This window comes from Neolamprologus multifasciatus, chromosome 13, assembly GCF_963576455.1.
Source record: "Neolamprologus multifasciatus chromosome 13, fNeoMul1.2, whole genome shotgun sequence".
In the NCBI taxonomy this organism is placed as follows: Eukaryota; Metazoa; Chordata; class Actinopteri; order Cichliformes; family Cichlidae; genus Neolamprologus; species Neolamprologus multifasciatus.
The window spans coordinates 18,987,030-19,009,129 of NC_140451.1; the positions used below are offsets into that span (position 1 = coordinate 18,987,030).

General features: G+C 39.6%; 1 protein-coding gene across 1 annotated transcript; it reads left to right on the forward strand.

Moving 5' to 3' along the window:
• Nucleotides 1-7,284: 7,284 nt before the first annotated feature.
• LOC146505430 (cystatin-like) lies at nucleotides 7,285-8,060 on the forward strand. Its single transcript, XM_085182797.1, has 3 exons — nucleotides 7,285-7,623; nucleotides 7,696-7,806; nucleotides 7,963-8,060. Exons 1-3 carry the CDS (start codon nucleotides 7,429-7,431, stop codon nucleotides 8,050-8,052), a joined length of 396 nt encoding a protein of 131 aa, XP_085038923.1. The 5' UTR covers nucleotides 7,285-7,428; the 3' UTR covers nucleotides 8,053-8,060.
• The last annotated feature ends 14,040 nt before the right edge of the window (nucleotides 8,061-22,100 follow it).

Sequence of the window (22,100 nt, forward strand, 5' to 3'; positions counted from 1 at the left end):
GCCTTCACAGATGTGCAAGTTAAATGTCCCATGTTCACTAAAGCCTCTCCATACCCAAGGCTGTTGACAAGCCAGATGGTCCCTCTCCTTTAGTCTCAAGGATGTTTTGTCCATGATTTTTAAAAACAAATAACTTTGGATAAACCACATGAAAGAGTTCCTCTTTGTGTCTGTCCATCTTAAATGAGCTCTATTTCATGTTTATATTATGTTTGTATTATGTTTTCTGTCATCAGATGATGATGAAGCTTTTAACTTGCATTTGTTGTAGGGACAAAGTGCAATCAATGAGAAGGTAAATGCAGTTTTTCAAAAGTGTTCTTGTACCCATGCAGCGATTTCCACTACAGAATTATATCTGTTTTCTGATGCAGGGCCTTCTGAGTACCCAGAGGTCAGCTATTTGATTCTGGTTTTAGGCCTTGTCCTTATGCATAGAGTTGTCTCTACAGTCTGTGAGTTATTTAATTTTTTAATGGTTTAACATGGCGTGTATCAGGGGAATATACACATTTCTTTATCTTGTCTTTTTCATGTATGGCCCTTAATCACATGCCAAATAACGAAGCAAGGAAACATGAAAAAAAAAGCCACACTTTTAAAATGCTAATGTGCCTCTTCAGATGATTGCCATTTATGTTTATAACTGTCACTCATGTCATGCTGCTATGTCATAGTATGCATTAATTGGTGATTTTATTAGGTACAGCACACTAGTACTGCATTGCTTTAAGAGCTGTCTTAATTCTTTGCATAGATTCAACGAGGTGCTGGAAAATTTGCTCTGAGATTTTCATCCATATTGGCACGATAGCATCACTCAGTCGCTGCAGATGTGCTGTCTGTAAATCCATGATGTGGATTGAGCTCTGGTGACTGTGGACATGATTTGAGTACAGTGAACTCATTCCCATGTTCAAAAAAGAAAATAGTTTGAGATTATTTAAGCATTGTGAAATGCTGCAAGTAGCTATCAGAAGATGGGTAATGCTGTGGTCATGCGATGGACATGGTTCGCATCTCTTTCAGATTTCAGAATGTTGTGTGTTCAGAGATTATTTGAGGTTATTTGAGTTACTGTGTCCTAATTATAAGCTTGAAGCAGCCTGGCCATTCTCCTGACCTCTGGCATCAACAAGGTATTTTCACACAGAGAGCTGCTGCTCCCTGAATATTTTCTTTTTTTTTTCTTTTTTAGACTATTCGCTATAAACCCTACACAGCAAATCCAGCATGTCCAAATTAACACTGTCAGATTTGATTTCAACACTATTAAAGTGTCTATATGGGTCCACACCAGAGAGTGTTAATTTAACTCTTTTTGGAGAGTTGGTACATTAACTCTGATTTAGTGTTAAACACCAAATCTGTCTGGAGTTGATAATTTAACACTTGGTGTTAAGAGTTTATATATTAACTCTCAAAGAGTATTTTAGTTTAACTACGTAAGAGTTATCTTCTAATTAATTCTAAAAAACGGGAATTTTACTGTTCTGAACTTCTAGAAATTTCTTTTGGAAATAAACATTTACTAAAAAGACCCAATGGTTTTTGAAAAACATTTATTCTGAACTGTGCACCACAATTTCAAAACATTTTCTAAAGATGTAACAGTGTACATGTTCTCACTTTCATTAGAATTTTGTTTGACATAGGTGAGCTGGAAAATGCAAATAGCAGCATTCTCATCACATATTTCAATAAATACAAAATACAATATGCATGTCCTTCATTCATCACTTTGTGGAACTTCAACGCACTTCTGCTCTCCCCCATATTCCATCTTCACAAGCATATCCTATGTGGAGAGTGAATAAAAATTAGTTGACACAAATTAATGGCACAAATCAATTGCAGCACAGTAAAAAAAAAAAGGAATCCTTTTTGAGCCGTTACTTGTGTAAAGTATTTTCCCAAAAGACAAGGACACAGACAACAGGTAATACTGAACTAAATGTAAAACCTCAACCTTTTTCATTTTTACCTAAACCGTGTGCACAAAACTCTGGAGGGATCTAAGTGCTAACGTAGAACCCAGTCAGGACATCTGCTACTGCTGTTTACTCGTTTTTTTATGGGAGATCATTTTCAGGCTTCAAGTAGCACCATTATACCAACATTTCACATTCTAAACATTGTTTTAAGTGTATTTGACCAAAGCATTTGACTGAAAATTCACCTGCAAGCTTTTTTCAAGGCTGTGATATTTGCCCGCAAACAATACCTTTCAGCTAGCTAAAACAGAATATTATGCTATCACCGAGCAACATGGCTAATGCCTTTCACACAGCTTTGTCTCAACTCCAAAGAGCCACAGAAGTAAAAGCTAATAATAATAATTGAAACAATCTTTGAAAAAATGACTTACCAAGCATGGCAAACAACTCAAATATGTAGAGAAAAATGTTCTGAAACGGCTTCACTTCAGCTTCGATTGGAGCCGTGCTGGGGGCGGAGTCTGTGAATTTACTCTATTAGTGTCATAGCCCCTGTAGGAGTTCAGAGTTAAGAGGTCAAGAGTTAATGTTTCCATTGTAACGCCTCCAGATTTGAAATAGAAACACTCATTTTTAACACTCGATTTTAACTACTATCATTTTACACCTCAGAGTTACATTAAAAGAATGTGACTCTACTTAGAGTAAAATTAACTCTAAGACTGCTAACACCAAAACATTTAACACTTTTGAATTTGCTGTGTGGTTGTGTGGGAAAATCCCAGCAGATCAGCAGTTTCTGAAACACTCAGACCCATCTGGCACCAACAACCATCTTAAGTAAAGAATCACTCAAATCACTTTTCTGATAGTCCGTTTAATTTCAACAGGTCGTCTTGATCATGATGTTCACATGCCTAAATGCACTGAGTTGTTAGATAGATATTTGCCTTAACAAGCAATTGAACCTAACAAAGTGAACAGTGCGTGTACGAATGAATAAAATGTGAGTAAGTGCACTATTTACTTGCCTGTGAGATGCTATCTGAGAACCGTAGATGTGGGAATTCTTTGCAAGTTTAAATTGAGTTATAAATTTTATTTTTAAAAATTTCTGAGTACTCTTTCATGGGACGGTAAACCCCTCCACATGTTTACTTCTGAAAATCGTCAGCCTCTCTGGCATGTTAATTTTTCACCCAGTCGTGTTACTGTTTAACCTGATTAGCTGTGATATGTTCCAGCCAGTGGTTATTTTTAAACATTACACAACCTTGTTCTATCTAAACAAATATGTTGCCGGCATCAAATACATTTTTTTTATTCCCTTTTTTTTTTGCTCTTACCTTCAAATGTTATCTTTTATGCTATTTACAATTAGAGTATTTAAATGCTCTGAAAATAACTGCTTCATTTACATTTTACACAACATCCTAACTTTATATTTTTTCTTTTGATTCAAGATGATTTCTTTCTGGAGACTAATTGCTGAAGTATTTTCAAGTTTTAAAAGCTTTTTAAAGTTCAGCTGCAAAACATTTTCTCCTTCAAAAGGAGGAGAATAGATTCATTAAATGATAGATTGGGTTTTGAGTGAACCTTAATACAATATATGTAGAGCTGACAGGAATAAGAGGTTGGTTGTTCAAGAGGAAAATCACTCTGCCGTCATTTTGTTAAGCAATTTGTCATTTAAATCATTTATTTAACAAGAAAAGATGCCACTTTTCTGGTTTTCTTTACCTGGTTTCATGTTTTTGGTTGTCGGGATTTTCCATGTTCTGTTCCCTTTACCATTTTACCATCTTCGGATATTTTATCAAGAAAAAACCTTTATTGATTAACAGGGAGATAAACTGGAAATAGGAACACTGGTTAGTTGCAGTACTACTACAGTTATTTATCTTTTTCATATTGGCCTTGAAAAGATCATTTGCTTCTGTGAAATAAACTCAGCACCCACCTTCAGTATGCTGTTTTCCCACCCACACTACACACTGTCTCAACATTTTGGATTACCACAGCCTTGTGGGAAATTCACAGTGAAACAAAGGAATATTTCTTTTACATTTTGGTATTAATTTGGTAATATCTTTAAATGCAACTCACAAACGCTGTATTTTATGTCCATTTATGCCCCCCTCCCAATGTCTTCTAGGACCATAGCAGCACCGCACACACATGCACCCCACACTACTCTCTGGGCGAAGATCCTCTCATGAATGTGACTCTGCATCGAGTCGACATTTCTCAATATTTGTCTGCAGTTAATTCAAAAACTATGTCACATTACATGATAAGATTTATAAAACCCCTAGAATGTCCATTCATATTACAAATAAACGCATCTTACAATTTAGCTGATATTGTTCTCATCTTAATTTGGTGACTTACTGCAAGCCTAATTTGTGTGAGAGTTCATGTTTACATTGCGTGTGTGTGTCTGTATGTGTAGAAATAGATTCGGTTTTAAAACACACCTTTGCAAAAGGATACAAAATTATGTTTAAAATTGTCCTGTTACAAAAAAAAGCATATTTTACTACCCATATTTTGATCCTTTGGATCCATCTACCTTCACAAACCCTTACAGGGTCTGCGGCATAGAAGCGTTTCCATAGCATGAACATGCTGCTGCCAGGCTTCGGGTTGGGCAAGGTGTGCTTTGCGTTATTTTGCAGTGTTTCCATCAGATATTGTATTTAACATGGTAACCCTGCAGCCCTTTTAAAGTTGCAGTATGTCTTATGTCGGACTGTCACGCTTGTACCCTTTCTCACACAGACTTCAAAGTTTTGAGGATGGATTTACAGCAATGGTCTTTGATATCCCCATTTCAAGGAATTTTCTGTGCCTGGGCGAGGCTGCCTTTTAATAACCTTGTCGTGTAAATGTTTTAGTACAGTCACGTCAAATATGCGACCCAGAGGCTAGAAACTGGTTAAGTTTGGCCCACTGCATAGCTTTGTAAATTGTAAAAACTTTGTGCAGTGAAGTCATTACCTACTCCAATTTTTCAATAAAAAACACTTATTTATTTTGTATTGCCAGTTTTACTACATAGAAGTATACCTATATGGAAAGTATTAGTAAAGACATAAAATAATGTTCTTGTTTAGGTATAAAAGCTCCAAATGTCAATATTTTGTGGCTTATGCAATAACATAAACTGGGAGGAGTGGGATAAAGGGTGTCTTACACTTGGGGGTTGGTTTTATTGATTTTTCTTTTCTTTTTAAAACTTTTTTTTTTTAAATGTATTAATTCATTTATTTATTTTTACATTTTTAGTATTTACTTGTTTAAACAAATAGGAAAAAAACATTGGAATACTGTTTTTTCTATGCAATTATTTTACTGGTTGGTCTCACTTGCAATCACACTGGGCTGTATGTGGCCTAAGAGGAGTTTGACGATTTGTGTTTAGTAGTTTTTGAAACCAGTAACTGACCCTGCAGTATTTAAACTAAAATCGCTTACTACACCAGTAAAATGTTACACAAGAGACCTTCATTCAGCTTGGTTACGTATATATCCTTGATTTACCTTGGTAAATGTTATTAGAGAGACCTGGCAAAGAGGGCAGGAGAAATATATAACAATATAACAAAGAAAAAAAAAAAGGTGAACACTAATATCTTTAAACATACACAATAACAGATCATTACAAGAGCAACTTGGTCCTTTAAAATTGATTTTAACTCCCTCAGTTCTGATTGTTTCAGCTCCTTTTGTAGATTATTCCACGATAAAGGGACAGTGTATTTAAAAGCTTTTTTTTTCCTAATTATATTCTGCCTCAAAATTATTGCAAGGGCATACATAGCCTGTAATGGTTGTGGTTTTTACACATATACACACACAAATAGGTGCACTGGGTGTATAACTAGCCCAAGCAGTGATGTCCATGATTTCCAAGCTAATAATAATAAAAAATAAAGAACAATAGTACTGGTCATAAAGAACACCTCACGATCACAAAAAAAGTTGCAGAAATCAGGTGTTTCCACACCAGGAGCAAGAAATAAGATTTATTCCTAAAAGAAACTTGATTATATTTCAGCTTGGTCACAAGCTTTTCAGTTTGGGTTTAAAAGACATTTTTTGATCTGTAATGATGCCTAAATACTTGCCTAAATTGTGACCGTTTCAATTTTACCCCCTTGAGTGGTTTTGATTTTAGGAACATTTGTTAACTCTTTGCTATTTGAAAACATCACCACCTTGGATTTGCCTTCATTTAACAAGCATCAGAAATTTGAGGGCTTATATGACTCAAGGAGTCACGTCTTTGGAAAACCTTTGCTAAAACACCATTGCTAAAATTGGCCTTATACGACTCAAGGAGTCATATAAGATCTCAAAGATAACTGTGTCACCTGCATAAAAAGAAAATGCAACATTTTTATAGATTTTCACTAATGTTAGTTGCATAGAGAAAGAGAGGAGTGGTGCTAATATAGAGCCCTGGAGAACTCCACTGGATACTGGGAGAAAAGAAGAAGAAAATGCAGTAAAGGGGCCGTACTATGTTCTAGCTGACACGTAATGTAAAAGCCAACTTAAGCATTTGCAGACAAGCCAATGTTGGGTTGTCCATTTAGGTGTCATGATCAATTGTGTCAAAACAGATCACGAAAAAGAACAGCACAATGTTTTGTGTAGTCCATTCAACCATTATACATTCACCACATTAACAACAGCTGTTATTTTGCTGTGCTGGTTTCTAAAACTTGACTAATGTTGGAAAACAGTAGAATTTTTGTTAAAAAAAATATTTTAGTTGTTCATTGATAAGTCTTTGGAAAACCTTTGCTAAAACACCATTGCTAAAATTGGCCTGTAACTGATTGGTAATTTCCTTCTAATAAAAGGAAAACATGGGCAGATTTCCATATGACAGAGATCTCATTGTTTGAAAGGAGAATGTTGTAAATAGAAGTTAGTAGTTCTAATGTAAAATCTCTAGTCAGCTTGTGAAAATAAGGATCAAGTTGATCCAGACCTGCAGATTCAAGGGGAGAGGTCTGAGGAGAAACACCCGTGAAAGATTTTAGGCTTACCCACATGATCAAAACACAAAATGAGTGAATAACTTTAGGAAGAATGGGGTTTTATCCCTTTTATTGGCGTTTCTGTTATTTTTCCCCCCTTGTCACCCTTCATATATTCAAATAATCACTGATACTTTGTCTTTATAGCAGTGACATTGTTGTTTTAAATAATAAATATGCCATTAGTTCTTAAATTCATAGTATTTTTTTTGTCTGTAGTAGCTTGTGTTTCTCGGTAGCTCAGCAACGTGGTTGCCGCGCAACACTGAATCTACTGTTCTGAGTGGCGCGTGTCTCTTTTACGTTCAGTTAATCAGCAGATTGGACGCAGGTGTGCGTTTACCGAGCAAGTTTTAACCCGGCATATAATGCGAAGTTAGACACTCAGAGCCGAGACTTTCTTTTATAAACTTTGGACCCACATGTTTTGATTCAGGATGTTTGCCTGGTTTTTTGTTTTTGTTTGTGCTTCGGCCGCCGAACAAACCATGACCGGGGAGCCCCGAAGTGTTCCGGTTAACGACACCAAGGTTTTGACGGCAGCTCACTTTGCTGTGGCTGAATTCAACAAAGTCAACGCAGGAGAGATGTTCGCTTATAAAACTGTGGCGATAACATCGGCTAAAATTCAGGTAAAACTTCCTCAGAAGTCACAACCCAATCTTCAGTTAAAATATACGAATAGGTGGTGATGTTTTCTGCAGGTAGTTGCGGGAATAAAGTACATTCTGGACATGCTGCTGGGGCAGACTGTGTGCAGCAGAAGCCACGCTGCTGCGGACAGCGAGCCATGTGCTTTCCAGTCTAGACGCAAGGCAAGTTCAAGAACTGGGTGGTGCATAACACACCGAGGGGGTAAATGCATCATAACCCCACTAACCCCCCCCCCCCCCCCCAATCGCTCTCTTTTTTTTAAAATATATTTTCAAATTGCATAGTAGTTAAATGTACTAATTTGCCATTTGTTTCAGGAGTACCAGTGCCACTTCGTCGTTGTAGAAGTCCCCTGGGAGAAATCACGTGTTCTCTCTAAAAATGAGTGCCACCAAAATAAAAGCTAATACACTCATACTGTCACTTTTGGTGTTTCCAAGTAAAGAGTTATCAGTGAGCGTTGTTTTAGTCTGGTCATCTCAACTTTCAGAAAGAGTGCCAGTTGGCGTACTGCCACTCTAAATTTATAATAGCATGATCATAAACCATGATTTCATTGGCTCTCATTTATGTCACTTGTACCAACACAGAGATGATTAAGTTCAGTGACCTGTGCTCCCTCGGCATTGGGGTAAAAAAAAAAAAAAAAAGCATAATTATTCCAGTGAGTGACCGGGGGCAGCTTTTCTGTGCCTCATCTCTCAGTGTGTGTCCTGGCAGCTGTAAGGACCTAGTTGCGTGTCAGGCTTGGTCAGACACATGGCTGCTAAACTGAGACGAGGCTACACCTCCACATATAACCACGGTCTCCAGAAGGGCTCTGTATGGAGGATTACAGGCATTTTTTCAGATTACTGCTCAGCAAGACTGAACTGTCTGCCACTCTGACCCCCTTTTTTTTTTTTTTTTTTTTTTTTTTCCCCTAAATGGGGGGGGAGATAAACAGATCACCATGTGTGAGAGTAAATACAGGCAAACAACAAGGGGGTTGGTAGGGGGATTATCAAATTATGGTATGAAGATGTGTTGTCTGGGGCAGCAGTGGTGTGTGTATAACTATATCCATATTTCTGCTGCATTTTGCTCAAGATGAATTTTGGATAAAATGTGTCTGCAATGTCAGTATATGAGATGTTGCTGAGTGGCGTGGGGACCAATGAGACTGCATCTGTTTGGCTTTGATTACAGTAAAGAGCCGCACGGATAAGCTGTTCACACACGCTCTCACCCAGCTCATAATGTCTCTAATCATGGATGTCTTAATCAAACTGAGCAAAACATAAAGAATTGGCTGGCACTGTGTATTAGGTAGCAGGGGTTAGGAATGTGGGGGAAGGGGGGATACTCCTTAATTTGGGATGACTAACACTGAAGCTGTAGTGCCAGGAGTATGCCCTGTCCATCTGCCATCCCACTCACCCGCCCACTGACACACTAACAGGTGCGTGCACGCAGATACACGCGTAGTTTCCATGCACGCGCTCACATACTCCACCCGCACTCTGGCCCTACCCCTGTCCTCACTTAGCCTGTTCAGCAGATGGTGAGGGGTAAGGCTTGTAGGCCCCCCTCCCAACTCCAAGCCACCAGCCCATCACCCCTTATCCCCCCCCCCCCCAAGCGAAAACCACCCCACCCGTCTTTGTGCAGTTGCAGAGCCTGAGTGCTGAAAGGCGAGCCTCAGCTTGTCCCCCCCCAACAAATCCTTGGCTGGCTGCCATTGGCGGGACTCAGTCAGGTGTCCTAATGTTTCAGTTAGGGGAGGAAACGCTGGTTAATCTGCCCATCGCGTGCCACTGGCCATGGCCTGGCCTCTTTGTGTCTGGCACCCCTCTGATCAGTCCCTCCACCCCTTCATCTGTCTTTCCCCCATCTCTTCCAACCCAGTTTCTCTACCAGAAGATGGTATCATCCTTTCTTAAAGATTTACCCCTCTGTCTTTCGAGATGAGACCACATTCTCTATAAAATACAGTTGGTGCACTTGTCCGCCATCCTCTCTGATGAATGAGACCTTTTTGTTGTTGGGATCTGTCGCTACACTTAAAAAAAACAAAAAATCACATAAAACTGCTGACTCATCTTAGGCCTCTGGTATACCTGTGTGTGCACCTTACAGGATAATTTATTATATAGTTCTTATTATAACTTATTATATTTCTCATCTGGAGTAATGCGAATAATCAGGCTTTTCAGTGCATGCCATGAGTTAAGAGCCTTCCTGCCATTATTACATTGTACATATTCCTCTTGAAAATGCAGCTGAATCATGCTCACTGACCTCATTCCCTTATTTTAATCCAATTTTTTGCACATAATTGCAAAATAATATAAGATAATTACATCAAAATTACTTCTAAATGACTACATAAAGTGGTCTGTGACAGACCGATTAATACATCAATACAGGCCTGCTGCATGAATGAATGGGAGTCCACAAGTATAAGTGATTCCTTTCTGTTGTGGTTTTATCCTCTTTTCTTATTTCAGATTTTCATATTTGCTCTTCCCTGTGTGATCCCAGGGGTTTTCACCTGTCTCGTAATACTGAATGGAGCATCCCCCTCTTCTTTGCTCCTGGAAGGTGCATTGCTCTGATTAGGATGAATGATGCTTAAATGCGGTTTGGTGGAGGTTGATACGGTGTGATTGCGTAACCAGAGAGAAGTCGTTACCATTCGACCTCTCCTGACCTCGTTTTGATTGACCCTTTGGGTTGGTCACTGCTTCCGAGCAAAAGGCAGGAGTATAAGGTCAGAGTTCAAAGTATCGTCAGCTGTGCTGTCATGGAAACAGCAGCATTTGCCCTTCTGATGGTCAGTTTGAATTCAAGGACAAGGGTTTGTTTAAAACTGAGTTTTGTTTTCAAAAGTGCATGGTTTATGTAACAAGAAATAATCTTAAGACATTAACTCTGTAGACTGAAAATATTGAAAAGCAGATGTACGTCATTGTTCCTAGTGGTGCTTTATGGGTTGTTTTGAGAATAATGTGGCTGTAAATCATTCTGAAGCTTCTTTTACCTGCCTTTTTCTCTGTTTTACTTGGTTGTTGGATTTCCATTATTTGTGCAGAAAGGCATAGATTCCCCTTGTCCAGTGTTGTGACCAAAGCTCCTGAGTCCGCCATTGTGGTCAATCGAAACACACCCGTGGTTTGTTTTTCCACTTCCTGTTTGTGACCAGTGTGCAGGGTTTCCTTGCAATCAGTGCTGCAGCAGGGGGGAAATCAATACTTTGAATGTAATGTGTGGCCAATGGAATAAGAGAATGATTTATGTAGGGATGGGTACTCCCTGAATCAGATGGGACTTGTGTGGCCGGATGAATGAAGGAAAGGAGGGGTGCTGGCACAGCGACCCAGAAAAAGAACTATAATAAGGTTTTAAAAAAAGTGTGTTTTGCTGCTCTTGATCGTGGCGCCGCTCCTCTTTTTTTGCTGTCCCTCTTCTCTCTTTTCACCTCTCCAACATGCAGTGCTCTCTGACTGTCCCGCCTAATCCTAGCACCATAGTATTATGAGACTAAAAACCAACAGGATACGCACACACACATGCCATACACACCAGGAGTTTAGCAGGTTGTAGACCACCAGCCAGAAACAGCATATGTCCCTCTCCCCTCCAGATTAACGAGAGCATGCATGTTAGTATTACGATACAGTGAGAAAGGAGGGGATAGTGGCAAGGAGTAGAGAGGGGTGGGAGATGAAAGGTAGTGGGAGAGTGTAGGAGCCTGGCAGACAGACCAAGATTCAGAGGGAAACACGAGGTGAGAAGCACGAGAACAAGTGTGCGAGGGAAGGAGGGAGAGAGCAAGTCTTGGAAAGAGACGGAAAGATGGAAGTGTGGAGGCGGGAAAGAGTGAGAGATGCGAGGACATAACAACCATAGAGAAATGTGTGTGTATGTGTTTGCTTTATTGCGGTGGCCCCACCTACCCCTCCATCCTGTTAAGGAGGCACAGTCCCGAAGGAGGAGGGGTAGGATGGTAGGATCCCCTCCTCAGCCACCAACACACACATACTCTCTCTCTGGCTCATACACACACTCTGCTCCGTGAGGGAGCAGTCGCTGAAGAGCTCTGGATAGACATGCGAGGTTCTGCAGGTGTCCCACCCTTCTCTCCTGACATGGATGCTATAGGAGGTACTATTTGATTATTTTTCTTTCCCTTTCTGCCTTGTGAGCAAATTCTTTTAAAATTTTCTTTGGGTTTCCTCTTTCTCCCTCTCCGTTTGAAGATTCCCCCCTCTTCATGTTTCAGAGTAATCCGTGAGCCTCTGCTGTTTGTATGAGATTGCATGTGCGTTTGCATGAGGCTGAATGTGTGCTTGTAGGTATGGTTGTTTACAAGCGCCACTGTAGCTGCAGGTCTGACAAGTTTAGCAGAGTGAATTCTCTCCATGTGTTTGAGCTCGATTTTATTTTATTATCGTGTAATGCGTTCTTCAAAACAAATTTTATAGGGGTCATGGCTTTGGCTGCTTGTTGCATTATTTATTTTTTGCATTTTATTATTTTTATTGGCACTCAACTCTTAAAGGGTGGAGGTAGACAAAGCACATTATGTATGCCCTGTGTACACCCTCTATATGCTTATTCATTATGTTTAAGTAACAGGCTTTCAGTCAAATCAAGTCTAGTAGATATACTTGTCTTTAAAGAGGCGATAGGATTTTTTTTTCTTCATTTTTTTTTTTTCATTTTTTTCCATTTTTTTGGGGGGGTTGTGATAGTGATCGCAGAGACTTCCAAAGAGTTGGAGATGAACACGGTGAATTTGGAGGATTTTCTTTAGTTAGCTAATGGTTTTGAGATTGCACAGCATTCATTTTGAAGTATCCTAATTAAGAACAACAGTTTCAGATAGGCGATGCTGCATATTGGTTTGATTCATCATAAAAAGTTTAAGTGTAGTATAAAGACATATTGGTTAAAATCCTAATAAATCTTTTACCAATAAGTCAACTGCTTCACTCTACAAAAGCTCATTTAGATGCTTTTTCTTAGAGAGAAATAACAGTAATGGGTATTAAACAGCTAACAATCCTCGTGTAGAGGGTGTGTATGAGAGGGAGAGCACATGTCTTGCATGTAGCGTGGTTTACTGGCAAACATCCAATACGCCCCTCCTCGGTTCATGCTGGAGATCAAGCTACATTTAATTATTGCATTCATATTATACACTAATTAAATGTTCACATGGACAATTTCTTGTTTTAACAGAGTCTTGTATCCTAAATTTACACATAACTAATACTGAGTTTTCGATTAAATTAGATACGATAAAAGTACTCATGTTCTTTCACTGAGGTTTATTTAAGCTGAGAATTAATGAACTGAACACATTTTGCTCACTTCTGTTGCTTTTCTGCACACAGTTTTGGCCACACCTTCGTGAATGACCATACAGTTTTTTAACAGAGGCAGCCATACTGATATGTACTTTCAGTGGTTTCCAAAATTTGTCCAGGTGAGGTCATTATCTCAGTTTGCATATCAAATTGGCGACCATTTGTTCAAACAGACTTGACAAATAACCTCCATATACGTCCTGCAAATGTGTTCCTTCCACATATCTCCCCCTCATCCCTATCTTCTGCTCATCTTTAGGTTAAAGCAGCATTTGCTTCCCCCCTTCTTTTAAGGTTTGTATTGACCTGTTAATAGTATTATCCACAGAGCGTGTGGCAGGTCCAGGGTCACATCCCTGTAGGGTTTGGATGGTCAGCCCTCTGGCCGCAGTTTGGAGACAGGGTGGCCAATAGGACCCGAGCTGTGTCATCGTTCAATCTAGCCCCTTTTCAAAGAAGAGGTCACATGAGTCAAAGGGTAATAAGTTTAACCCCTCAAGGGGTAAGAAGTCAGAGGTCACAAACAAGGCTATAGGGAGAAGGTTTGCATCATCAATCAGCGGCACTCCTGGTTATATCTGTGCATATCGATGACATGCTCGTTGCTGCCAATCTCATCTGCATGGCTTGCTAAGCACAAAGGACAGCCGTTATGATAGTATTAACGTGAATGAAAAAAAACACCACTATTGTGAAGAGTTTGGGTCTTGTCCGTTTTCTTTAGTTCTGTTCTAGTTTACACAATATTGTCCTCATTAAGCTCCGAGGTTTGTTTGTTTTGTTTTTTTTAAACAGAATATAGGGATTGTTTAGAATTGCCCTTTACCTTTAGAAATAATAGCACTGCTTGATTAGTTTACCCCAAACATGCCCGTAAAGAAGAAAATATATTTTCTTTCTGGGATCAGGTGCTGTGATATGTTGTTGTTGTTGTTAATATCTTTAAGGTTTATTTGTCCCTAAAGTCACAATATTGCAATAGATTATGCTTTTCTTAATATTCACAAATTTAAACCACTAATGCACCAGTTTAAGCAAAATGTGACTGGTTATGTCCATGTGAATATTTTCATCTGTTTTTCTTGTTGGGGAATGAAAGTATGATCGGACGCTTTCATGTGAATGATCATAGGTTTATTTGTAGGGGTGTGGCCTTTTCTGTGTGTTTCCACAGTTTCTCTGTCAGTGTGCGTAATACGCAGTGTGAACAGCCTCACTTGTCAAGTCTTCAGTGTTCAAAGAGGATGTTGTGTGTTAAAATAATGTCCCTACGTGTTACTGTGGCAGCTTCTTATATTTTGCTGTAGAATAGCACGTATATCCCTTCTTGTATATCTGAAATGGTGGTGTGCTGATGTTTCAGCATCTTCCAGAGGTCTCTTCTCCCTGGCTGATGTTAGCGATGTGTCAGCATTAAGCTAGGCCTGCCTGCTAGGCTGCTGGGGCCGTGGTGGCGACCAGCCCAGCCTGGCCAAAAGCCAGACCGAACATGTCTTGGCACCAGACAACAGAGACGTGACAGGATCAAGAATTTGCAGAAATATGCTCTTACAGTATGCAGTGTTGTTGACCCATAGATCAACAAAATATGACAGTATATATGCTGGACACATTTCTTAAGAGTTTCATCAGATTAAAGATATTCTTCTCCATGTTTTTTCTTTCTTTCAGTGGTGTACCACGATGAATCAGGGTGCAGTGGATGACAGAGAACGTGCGACAAAGATCCCAAGTCGGACGCCAACGTAAGACATGGTAGTTATGTAGTAGGTCCCTCTTCTAAATTAGCCACTATAGCAGGCCTGACGCATATGACTGGGCTGAGATACATATGTGCCCGTCTGAGCACACTATTGTAAGTGTGCATGGCATTAAGTGTTTGAATAAGAGAGATGTACATGTTGCTCAGTCAGCTATTGCACAGACAGAGACCATCAATCACAAATGCACAGTGAGCTGCATTGCTTTTTTTTGCTGGTCCCTCAAGTCCTCTCTCTCTGTGTTGGAATTACACAGCACTTTACCTGCAACACTGCATTTTTCTGGACATTGTCTGAACCCTGCACCATAACTCATGCAACACATTTGTGCAGTGCCATGTCTTATTAAACCAGCGGCTCTAAAAACTGTGGGGCACAAAGCCACTTCAGGTGGGATGCAGACAACCAGGTGAAAATATGAAGTGAAACTAAGTTGAATAATTCATGGTGAAACAAACAAGAGTTTTCTGATGCTGCTGTGTGACCTTTATTTAGGTAAAATTCATCTTGAATTCTTTTTGTATTATATTGATAAAAAATTGGTGTAGAGCTCAGTTTTCTTTTTTCTTTTTTTCCGTCTGAAATGGTACTTGCCAGAAAATGTTTGAAGTCCACTGCATTATACTAAACAATTATATGGTGTAACTTTTAAAGCAGCCCAAGTTGGTAGCCAGTTTCTTGTTTATAATTTGATTTGATTTGATATACCTTTATTAGTCCCACAAGGGGAAATTTCATAAGGCGGCCGACCTATTGCACGCAATGGCGGCGCCATCTTACCCTCCGACCATACATACATTACACAAAACATCACATGGGGAAGACAGGTCAGAGAGGTATAACAATGGCAAATGCACCACATGAGGAAAGATAAGGAGAAAAAAATAACTCCCCCCAGACTGAACTCCAACAGGGAGATCAGTTTGAGAACAGAAAAAAACACCTCTGCACATAGCACATGAAATAAAACTCTTAATACACCAAAGAAACACATGACAAGCAATATGTGTATTGAATATGAAAGTGAAGACAACAGTTTAGAGTGGCGTCCAAAGGGTCTTTCAGTAGCTCTGAAAAGAAAGTAAAAGATGGAGGAGACCTCTTGTGTCTGCTTTGTAACATCACCTCCTTGTAAGTACTGTAAGCTTTCTGAATACAGCTTCTGGGGCGTTAACTATTGCTGTAGGCCTTTATTGGCCTCCATGCAGTGCTGCTTTTTTGTCTGCTTGAACATGGCATCAGCCTAAAAAGTGACTCAAATATGAGCTACCAATTATTTTTGCTCTTAGGTTTGACCGGTATTATCAATATTAACGTTCTTCTTCACAGTGAAACTAAAGGTGCCATCAAAAGAAGTGTCACTCAATGGTTTGCGCAACAGCCAGCTGTATTTGATAACTGAGTGTAAAGACCTTGGGTTTCGGATAAGATGAGGGAATGTAGACTGATGGTGCTATACATTTTGCAGTATTTGTGAGGGTTTTGGAGGGTGCATGTGATCAGCAGCAGGTGGACTAGTTATTATTGTGATAAGAGCAGGAAATTGATCATGTGGTCAAGGTCTTATCTTGGATTCATAGTTTGAGCAGCTGAAAGGTTCACGTCATATTTATCTCCTGAACTAGAACAGTGGCTGACTTATTTTCACAGAAAATTTAACCACACACACGCACGTAAATGAAGTAAAAAATTACCTGCCTTCTTAAATGTGCTCATTGTATTGTGTTAGTAGAGAAGACATTTTATTAAGGAATTGAAACTGCCCAGTGTATAGTTAGAAGTTTGTTGAGTCTTTGTTTTTCTAAATGAATGAAGAAGAAACTTATTTGAATCAAAACAGTAACACGTTGTCAAGAAATGCTCTTTACAAAGGTCATGTATTACTGCTTGCTATGTTGTGATGTGGCCAATAAAACAGCCAATTACCGCCTCTGAAACGTGAACTTAATTGAAATGTTTTTTCATAGATTTTATCGTCAGCATGGAAAACAGGCATTTAAAGAAATAGCAACGTTCTTCTAGCCTCATTTGAAAATGGTGAAACTATAGGTTTGGGAAATTACCTGACCAGAAGTCCATAATTTTGAAGTTTATTAAATAAACTGATGATTTGGAATGACTCTTCCTGTTTTTGCTTTAGTTTTATTGTACAGACTTGAAAGTATATATCCCCACTGAGAGAGAAGATGATGTTCTTCATTAGAGAATCCTCCTTTTTCTGGCTCGTTCTAAAGCATGACTCAACATTTTTATTTACACGCAGTCAGGGAGTGCAGTGCTCAAGTTGACAGGAAAGTTTTATCATAAACATGTCTGGGATTGATATTAGACAATGAAAATGTATTTAATTATTCAAAATCAGTCACAAATAAGAGCTAATTACATTTCATTAATAGGAAACCCGCAGAGCAGGTGGTTGAAAACAGAAGGGTGATGCATTGATCAAGGTAAGAGATGGTTTGACTTAATATTCAGATTTTTGGTAAAACCGTATTATGGGTAAGAAGAGAAGCTGATAAGGTGGTGTGATGTCATTCAGTGCCGATACAATCTGTGAAATCGAGGTGATGAACAGAGACCTTGAAATGACCAGAAGTCTATAACAGTAAGCTCTTTGGGGAAAAGGCCAGTTCTCCAATGGGCCTAAATCGAATCCCTGCGCATTTACATGAGACATAAATTCACATTTAAATGGCAGAAAATTGCTTGGGTGGCCGATACACTGGGGCATATGAAATTATAATTGTCGTCAGTTGTGTGTGTGTGTGTGTCTGTGGAGCAGGGGGTGATACAAGATTGAAGAGATGTGTGGAGGAATTATGCATCCAATAACGGAGATGGGATGTAAATATGGTGAGGACAGTCAGTCTGATGTGCCATCGGTCCATTTCATGTGAGACTGCAGTGCAGGGGCTAAATGGCAGCCAGGCTCATATTGAAGTGAACGACAGGCAAATTAAAACTGGTCTCCACAGTACTGTACAGGAGCTTTTTTTTTTATTATCTGAAATTAAGTAACTAGTCTAGTAAATGTGCTTCACAGTAGATTGTTTTGTTATCTGTGTTTTATTTTTTTAACTGCTTTTATTTATTTATTTTTGTCTGGTCTAAAAGAGTGTATAAAAAATAATGTCATGGAATAGGGAAAAGCAGCAAATCTTCTAATGGAGAGAACTGTTGGTGATTTTTACTAAAAAGATTCATCAGAATAATTGCTGAATTTTCAGCTAATGGACTTGCGAAGGGATTGACCGATTGTTGCGGCTCTAAAATTGGTAATCCTGTTTTATAAAAGCACATAATTATTTCACAGCTAGCACTGGAAAAACATATCTCAGGACTGATCAATTGTGCATTTACATTTTTGTGCCATGATTCATGTTCTGCCTGTTTTATGATATTTAACATTGCTATGTGGCTTGAGTAAAATGGCTGTGTAAGTAGATAAACCCACCCTCAAATTCAGTGCAGCTCGTGCTATTGCAGTTTGATCCCCTTTACTCTGCCAGACCTCGTTGTACGCACGCCTTATCCTACTATCCCTCTTACCCTCCCTCGCTCAGTGCTGTTTTTTTTGTTCTTTTTTCTTTCACCTCTACAGAAGAGCTCCTAATGGAAAGGCTGGAACAAATACTCATGTCACTTCAGTTCATGGAGATCCCAATTGTTTTTAGCCAATGTGTAACTATAAGAGGTCTATGGGTTGTCTGTGTCACTCAGCATGGCTTCGTGTACACGAATGCACATCGTTTCACACCGCTCACCGTACTGCACATTTACTGACTCATGCTGTACATGTATAGCACTATTTCTGTCATTTTCCATCTGAATGTCACTACATGTCATTCAGTCCAAACTGGACCATCAACAATCAGTACAATATGGCTCACCAGGAGGCCCCTTACAGACCTGTTTCATAATTTGTGCTGCTGTGTCTATTGTATGGGCCTCCTTTGATAAATTTACCTCCAACTGATGCAATGCGTCAGTCTTTTTGTTGGAGGAGGACAATTGCTTGTACAGTTAAGGTCCAAGACCTTAATGAAGTACTAAAGCGCACACACACTAGCTACAGGGCACAAAGGTTGGTTTCTGCTCTTAACATCAGATGACAGCTAATGGAGCAGGCAACACTGTGAAAGGACGAGGACCAAAGTTCATCTCGTGATATTATTTTATTGTTCAGTGCTGTATGTGAAAGTCAGCAAAGCATAAAATTATTTTTGAAAAACTGTTAAACAGTCAGAGATTAACTGAAGCAAAGAGTCATTTGCAGTTGACACAACTGAACTGCATTTTATTTCCTTACTTTTTAAAATGTCCATAAAAAAAAAAAAAAGAAAAGAGAAAAAAAAAGCTTTTAATACGATATTTATTTGTGAAGACTTTTGTGCAGCAGTCGTAAAACAGGACAGACTGTATTCAGGGGTCACTGGTATCTGTTCAGAGCTACTATTTCTTTGGGTTTTCCTTCTAATTCCACATCTCTGACTTTTCTGCTCTTTATTTTTAGGTGTAAACCCACAGCAGAGGTAGCAGGCGCCCAAAAGCCAGGCTGCAGATGAAGGCAGGGAGGGAAATGCAACAGCAACATTATTTAAAGAAGAATAAGAAGAAAAAGAAAAAGATTTTTTTTTTTAATTCTTCAAAGACAGTTGTTTTGCTTGTAATCCATAGTGCATATTCCATATGTGTTTTCTTTGGAAAACCAAATTAAGTTGATTACAAGCACTACTGTATGCAAAGCTTTTAACCTGAAGAGCCATATAACTTTTTTCTAAACTTTTGCTGGCAATGGGTTAAATTCTTTAATTTGTGGACTTTGATGTCAGATGATTAGAATGATCTTGCGTCCTTTCTTAATAGCAGCAATGCATGATTTTATGCTAAACTGTTGGGGGACAGGTTGGGGGGCCTCATGATGTTGGGACAGATGGCATTTAGCTCTAGCTGCGCCGAGCTCAGTGGGACCCGAAGCTTAAGAGGTTAGGCCTGTCAAAACCACTCTGTTCATTCACTGCCTAACAAAGTGTGGACTGTCAGCCTGTTCCGTTTAATAAACTTAAGATTTTTCTTTTGTCAACGCCCGAGCAACACTTTGCAACTCGTTGACCTGAATATCCCAACACAGAACAAAACAAAAGTGTGTCCAGTCTGGTCAGTAAATGTGCATTAGCTTGATAGCTATTTGATAATTAAACATAAGGTTTGGTAGAAAGTCTTGTCAGCCTTGTGGCTGCATGAATTAGATGTACATGTAAAATGGCAAGAACCAAGTGTCAAATAACTGTCAAAAAGTATCGTATGCATCTTTTCATGCAACACTTCTTCAGAGCTCACCATCACTATTATTGTTTGTGTGTGCAGTGTTGGTATAGAGGGGAAACACAGGAAAAGGGACATGTGAGGCATTAACCCCTCAGCCACGAGAATGTCCCCATATTGTGCATTTTTGTTTCATCATTGTAGACCAAGTCCACATAAAATGTAGAAATTTCAAACTATCATACTTCACCACAAGAGGGAGACATACTGTAACATGCAGAGGAAGTCTCCCCTACACTGTACATCTTCCCCGGAAAACTGCACTGCACTCAGAACAGATTTTGTCAGGATAACCTGAACCCGAATGTGATCGTGCAGATTTGTTGAGTAAATGTGGTTAATTTTGTCATAGTCTTCTTCCCTCTCCCCATCTCTTAATTTGTTTCAGTGTTTGTTGGGGTCAGAGGCTGAAAGCTGCAGAGTGGTGACCGGAGCGAGAGGCCTGTGTGACATCTGACCTCTAACTGGGTGTGTGGCTGACCCCGGAGAATACGGCTCAACAATGGGAGGCACGTGCCCTGGACTAGTCACTATGGTAACACAAGACCTTTGGGGAAACGGTGGGGGGGTCAAACCTCATCCTTTATCCTGATCAGTGTTAACCATCTGCTGCCAATTGACTCTTATAGATATAACACATACCCGCCACAGAAGAGTGTGCATGTGTGTTCAAGAGAGAAAAATCTGAGGCTGACTGAGTAATCTCTGCAGGCAACTGTGATGGTGCTTTATTTTCTCACAATCACCTGGAGAGATTCTGCAGTTTGTCTAATATTCCTTTAAAAAGCAGCCCTAAAACTGTGTCATTGTTCCATCTTTCTCCTTATATGAATAACAATGCAAGCTAAGAAAAATTCTATATTGTTTGAACATTTCACAAATCACCACATTGTTTACACAAAGGTTGGCCCCAAAAATGTCCACCTACCTGAACCTGTGATCAAAGCAGGTTTTGCTTTCTAGCTTTGGGTGATGATCACTGCACAACACAACCGATGTGGGCATGCGATAGTTTAGCTTAATCTTTGTATGCCTGACTGTTACAAGTCAAAACACTTAGTGACTTGGCAAACACTGAATTGCAGTGCTGAATAAGGGCCAACAGGTGCAGTCCACCTGGAGGAAAGCATGTTTCACACTTTTCCTCTTTGATGCTGTGAAAGCTGAATGCTCAGTACAGAAAACCACCACCCTTAGCCTCAACACTAATGCACACAATAACACCCTTTAGATTTAGGGTAATGTAATATTTGGCACATGCATTCTTTTCTTCATTAGTCCTACCTTCCCTCATGTCCCCTCTCTGTACCCCTCCTCCACCTCTGATTTTCTTGTCTCATCCCCTTCTCCTTGTGTTCTGCTGTGTTTTGGTGAAATCTCAGCTGGCAACTGTGAGTCGTTCACTAGCTGCTCTCACAATGGCCTCTGGGATTATGCTAAACACAGCGCCTCGGCTGCTCTGCACATCGACCGGCGTCAACGACGCCCTTTGGAGCACACAGGAAAGAGATGGAGGACTCTCAATGAAGATGTCACTGCAATTACACAAGCGCATTTCACAGACACCCTCTCTGTCTGCTCTTCCTTCTCTCACATCCCCCTTCCCCACTTTTTAAAAATTTCTTTTCGACAGTCTTTTGAAGTGCAGCCTCATCTCTTGCAGCTCTTTCATAATGCATGCCCATTTGGAATTTGCATGAATTCACTTTCCAGATGCTTCTGCTGCCATCTTGACTTACGATGATGTGTACTGTACAGTATTGGCTATTGTATTATCATAGGATGAAAAGAATAATAATTGGCTTGTTGTTATGAGTTTGGGTTATTTTGCATTGCTCCTCTCACTACTAGGACGTATTGGCGTGAGATCAAAATGTGTTGTAAATTATTCAGCTTCAGCTACCCCTACACTGATGTCGGAGTGAAGGAAGAGCTTTCTGATGTGGATGATACTGCATCAGGAACTGATTGGCTAATGCTCAATTGCCAACAGTACCTGATGCATTGCCTTCAGCA

What these genes read in the sequence shown, in the direction of transcription:
- LOC146505430 (XM_085182797.1), top strand. Translation starts at nt 7,429, where the DNA reads ATGTTTGCCTGGTTTTTTGTTTTTGTTTGTGCTTCGGCCGCCGAACAA. An exon ending in TAACATCGGCTAAAATTCAG is followed by an intron (nt 7,624 to 7,695) that starts GTAAAACTTCCT and finishes TGTTTTCTGCAG; the next exon opens with GTAGTTGCGGGAATAAAGTA. An exon ending in CTTTCCAGTCTAGACGCAAG is followed by an intron (nt 7,807 to 7,962) that starts GCAAGTTCAAGA and finishes CATTTGTTTCAG; the next exon opens with GAGTACCAGTGCCACTTCGT.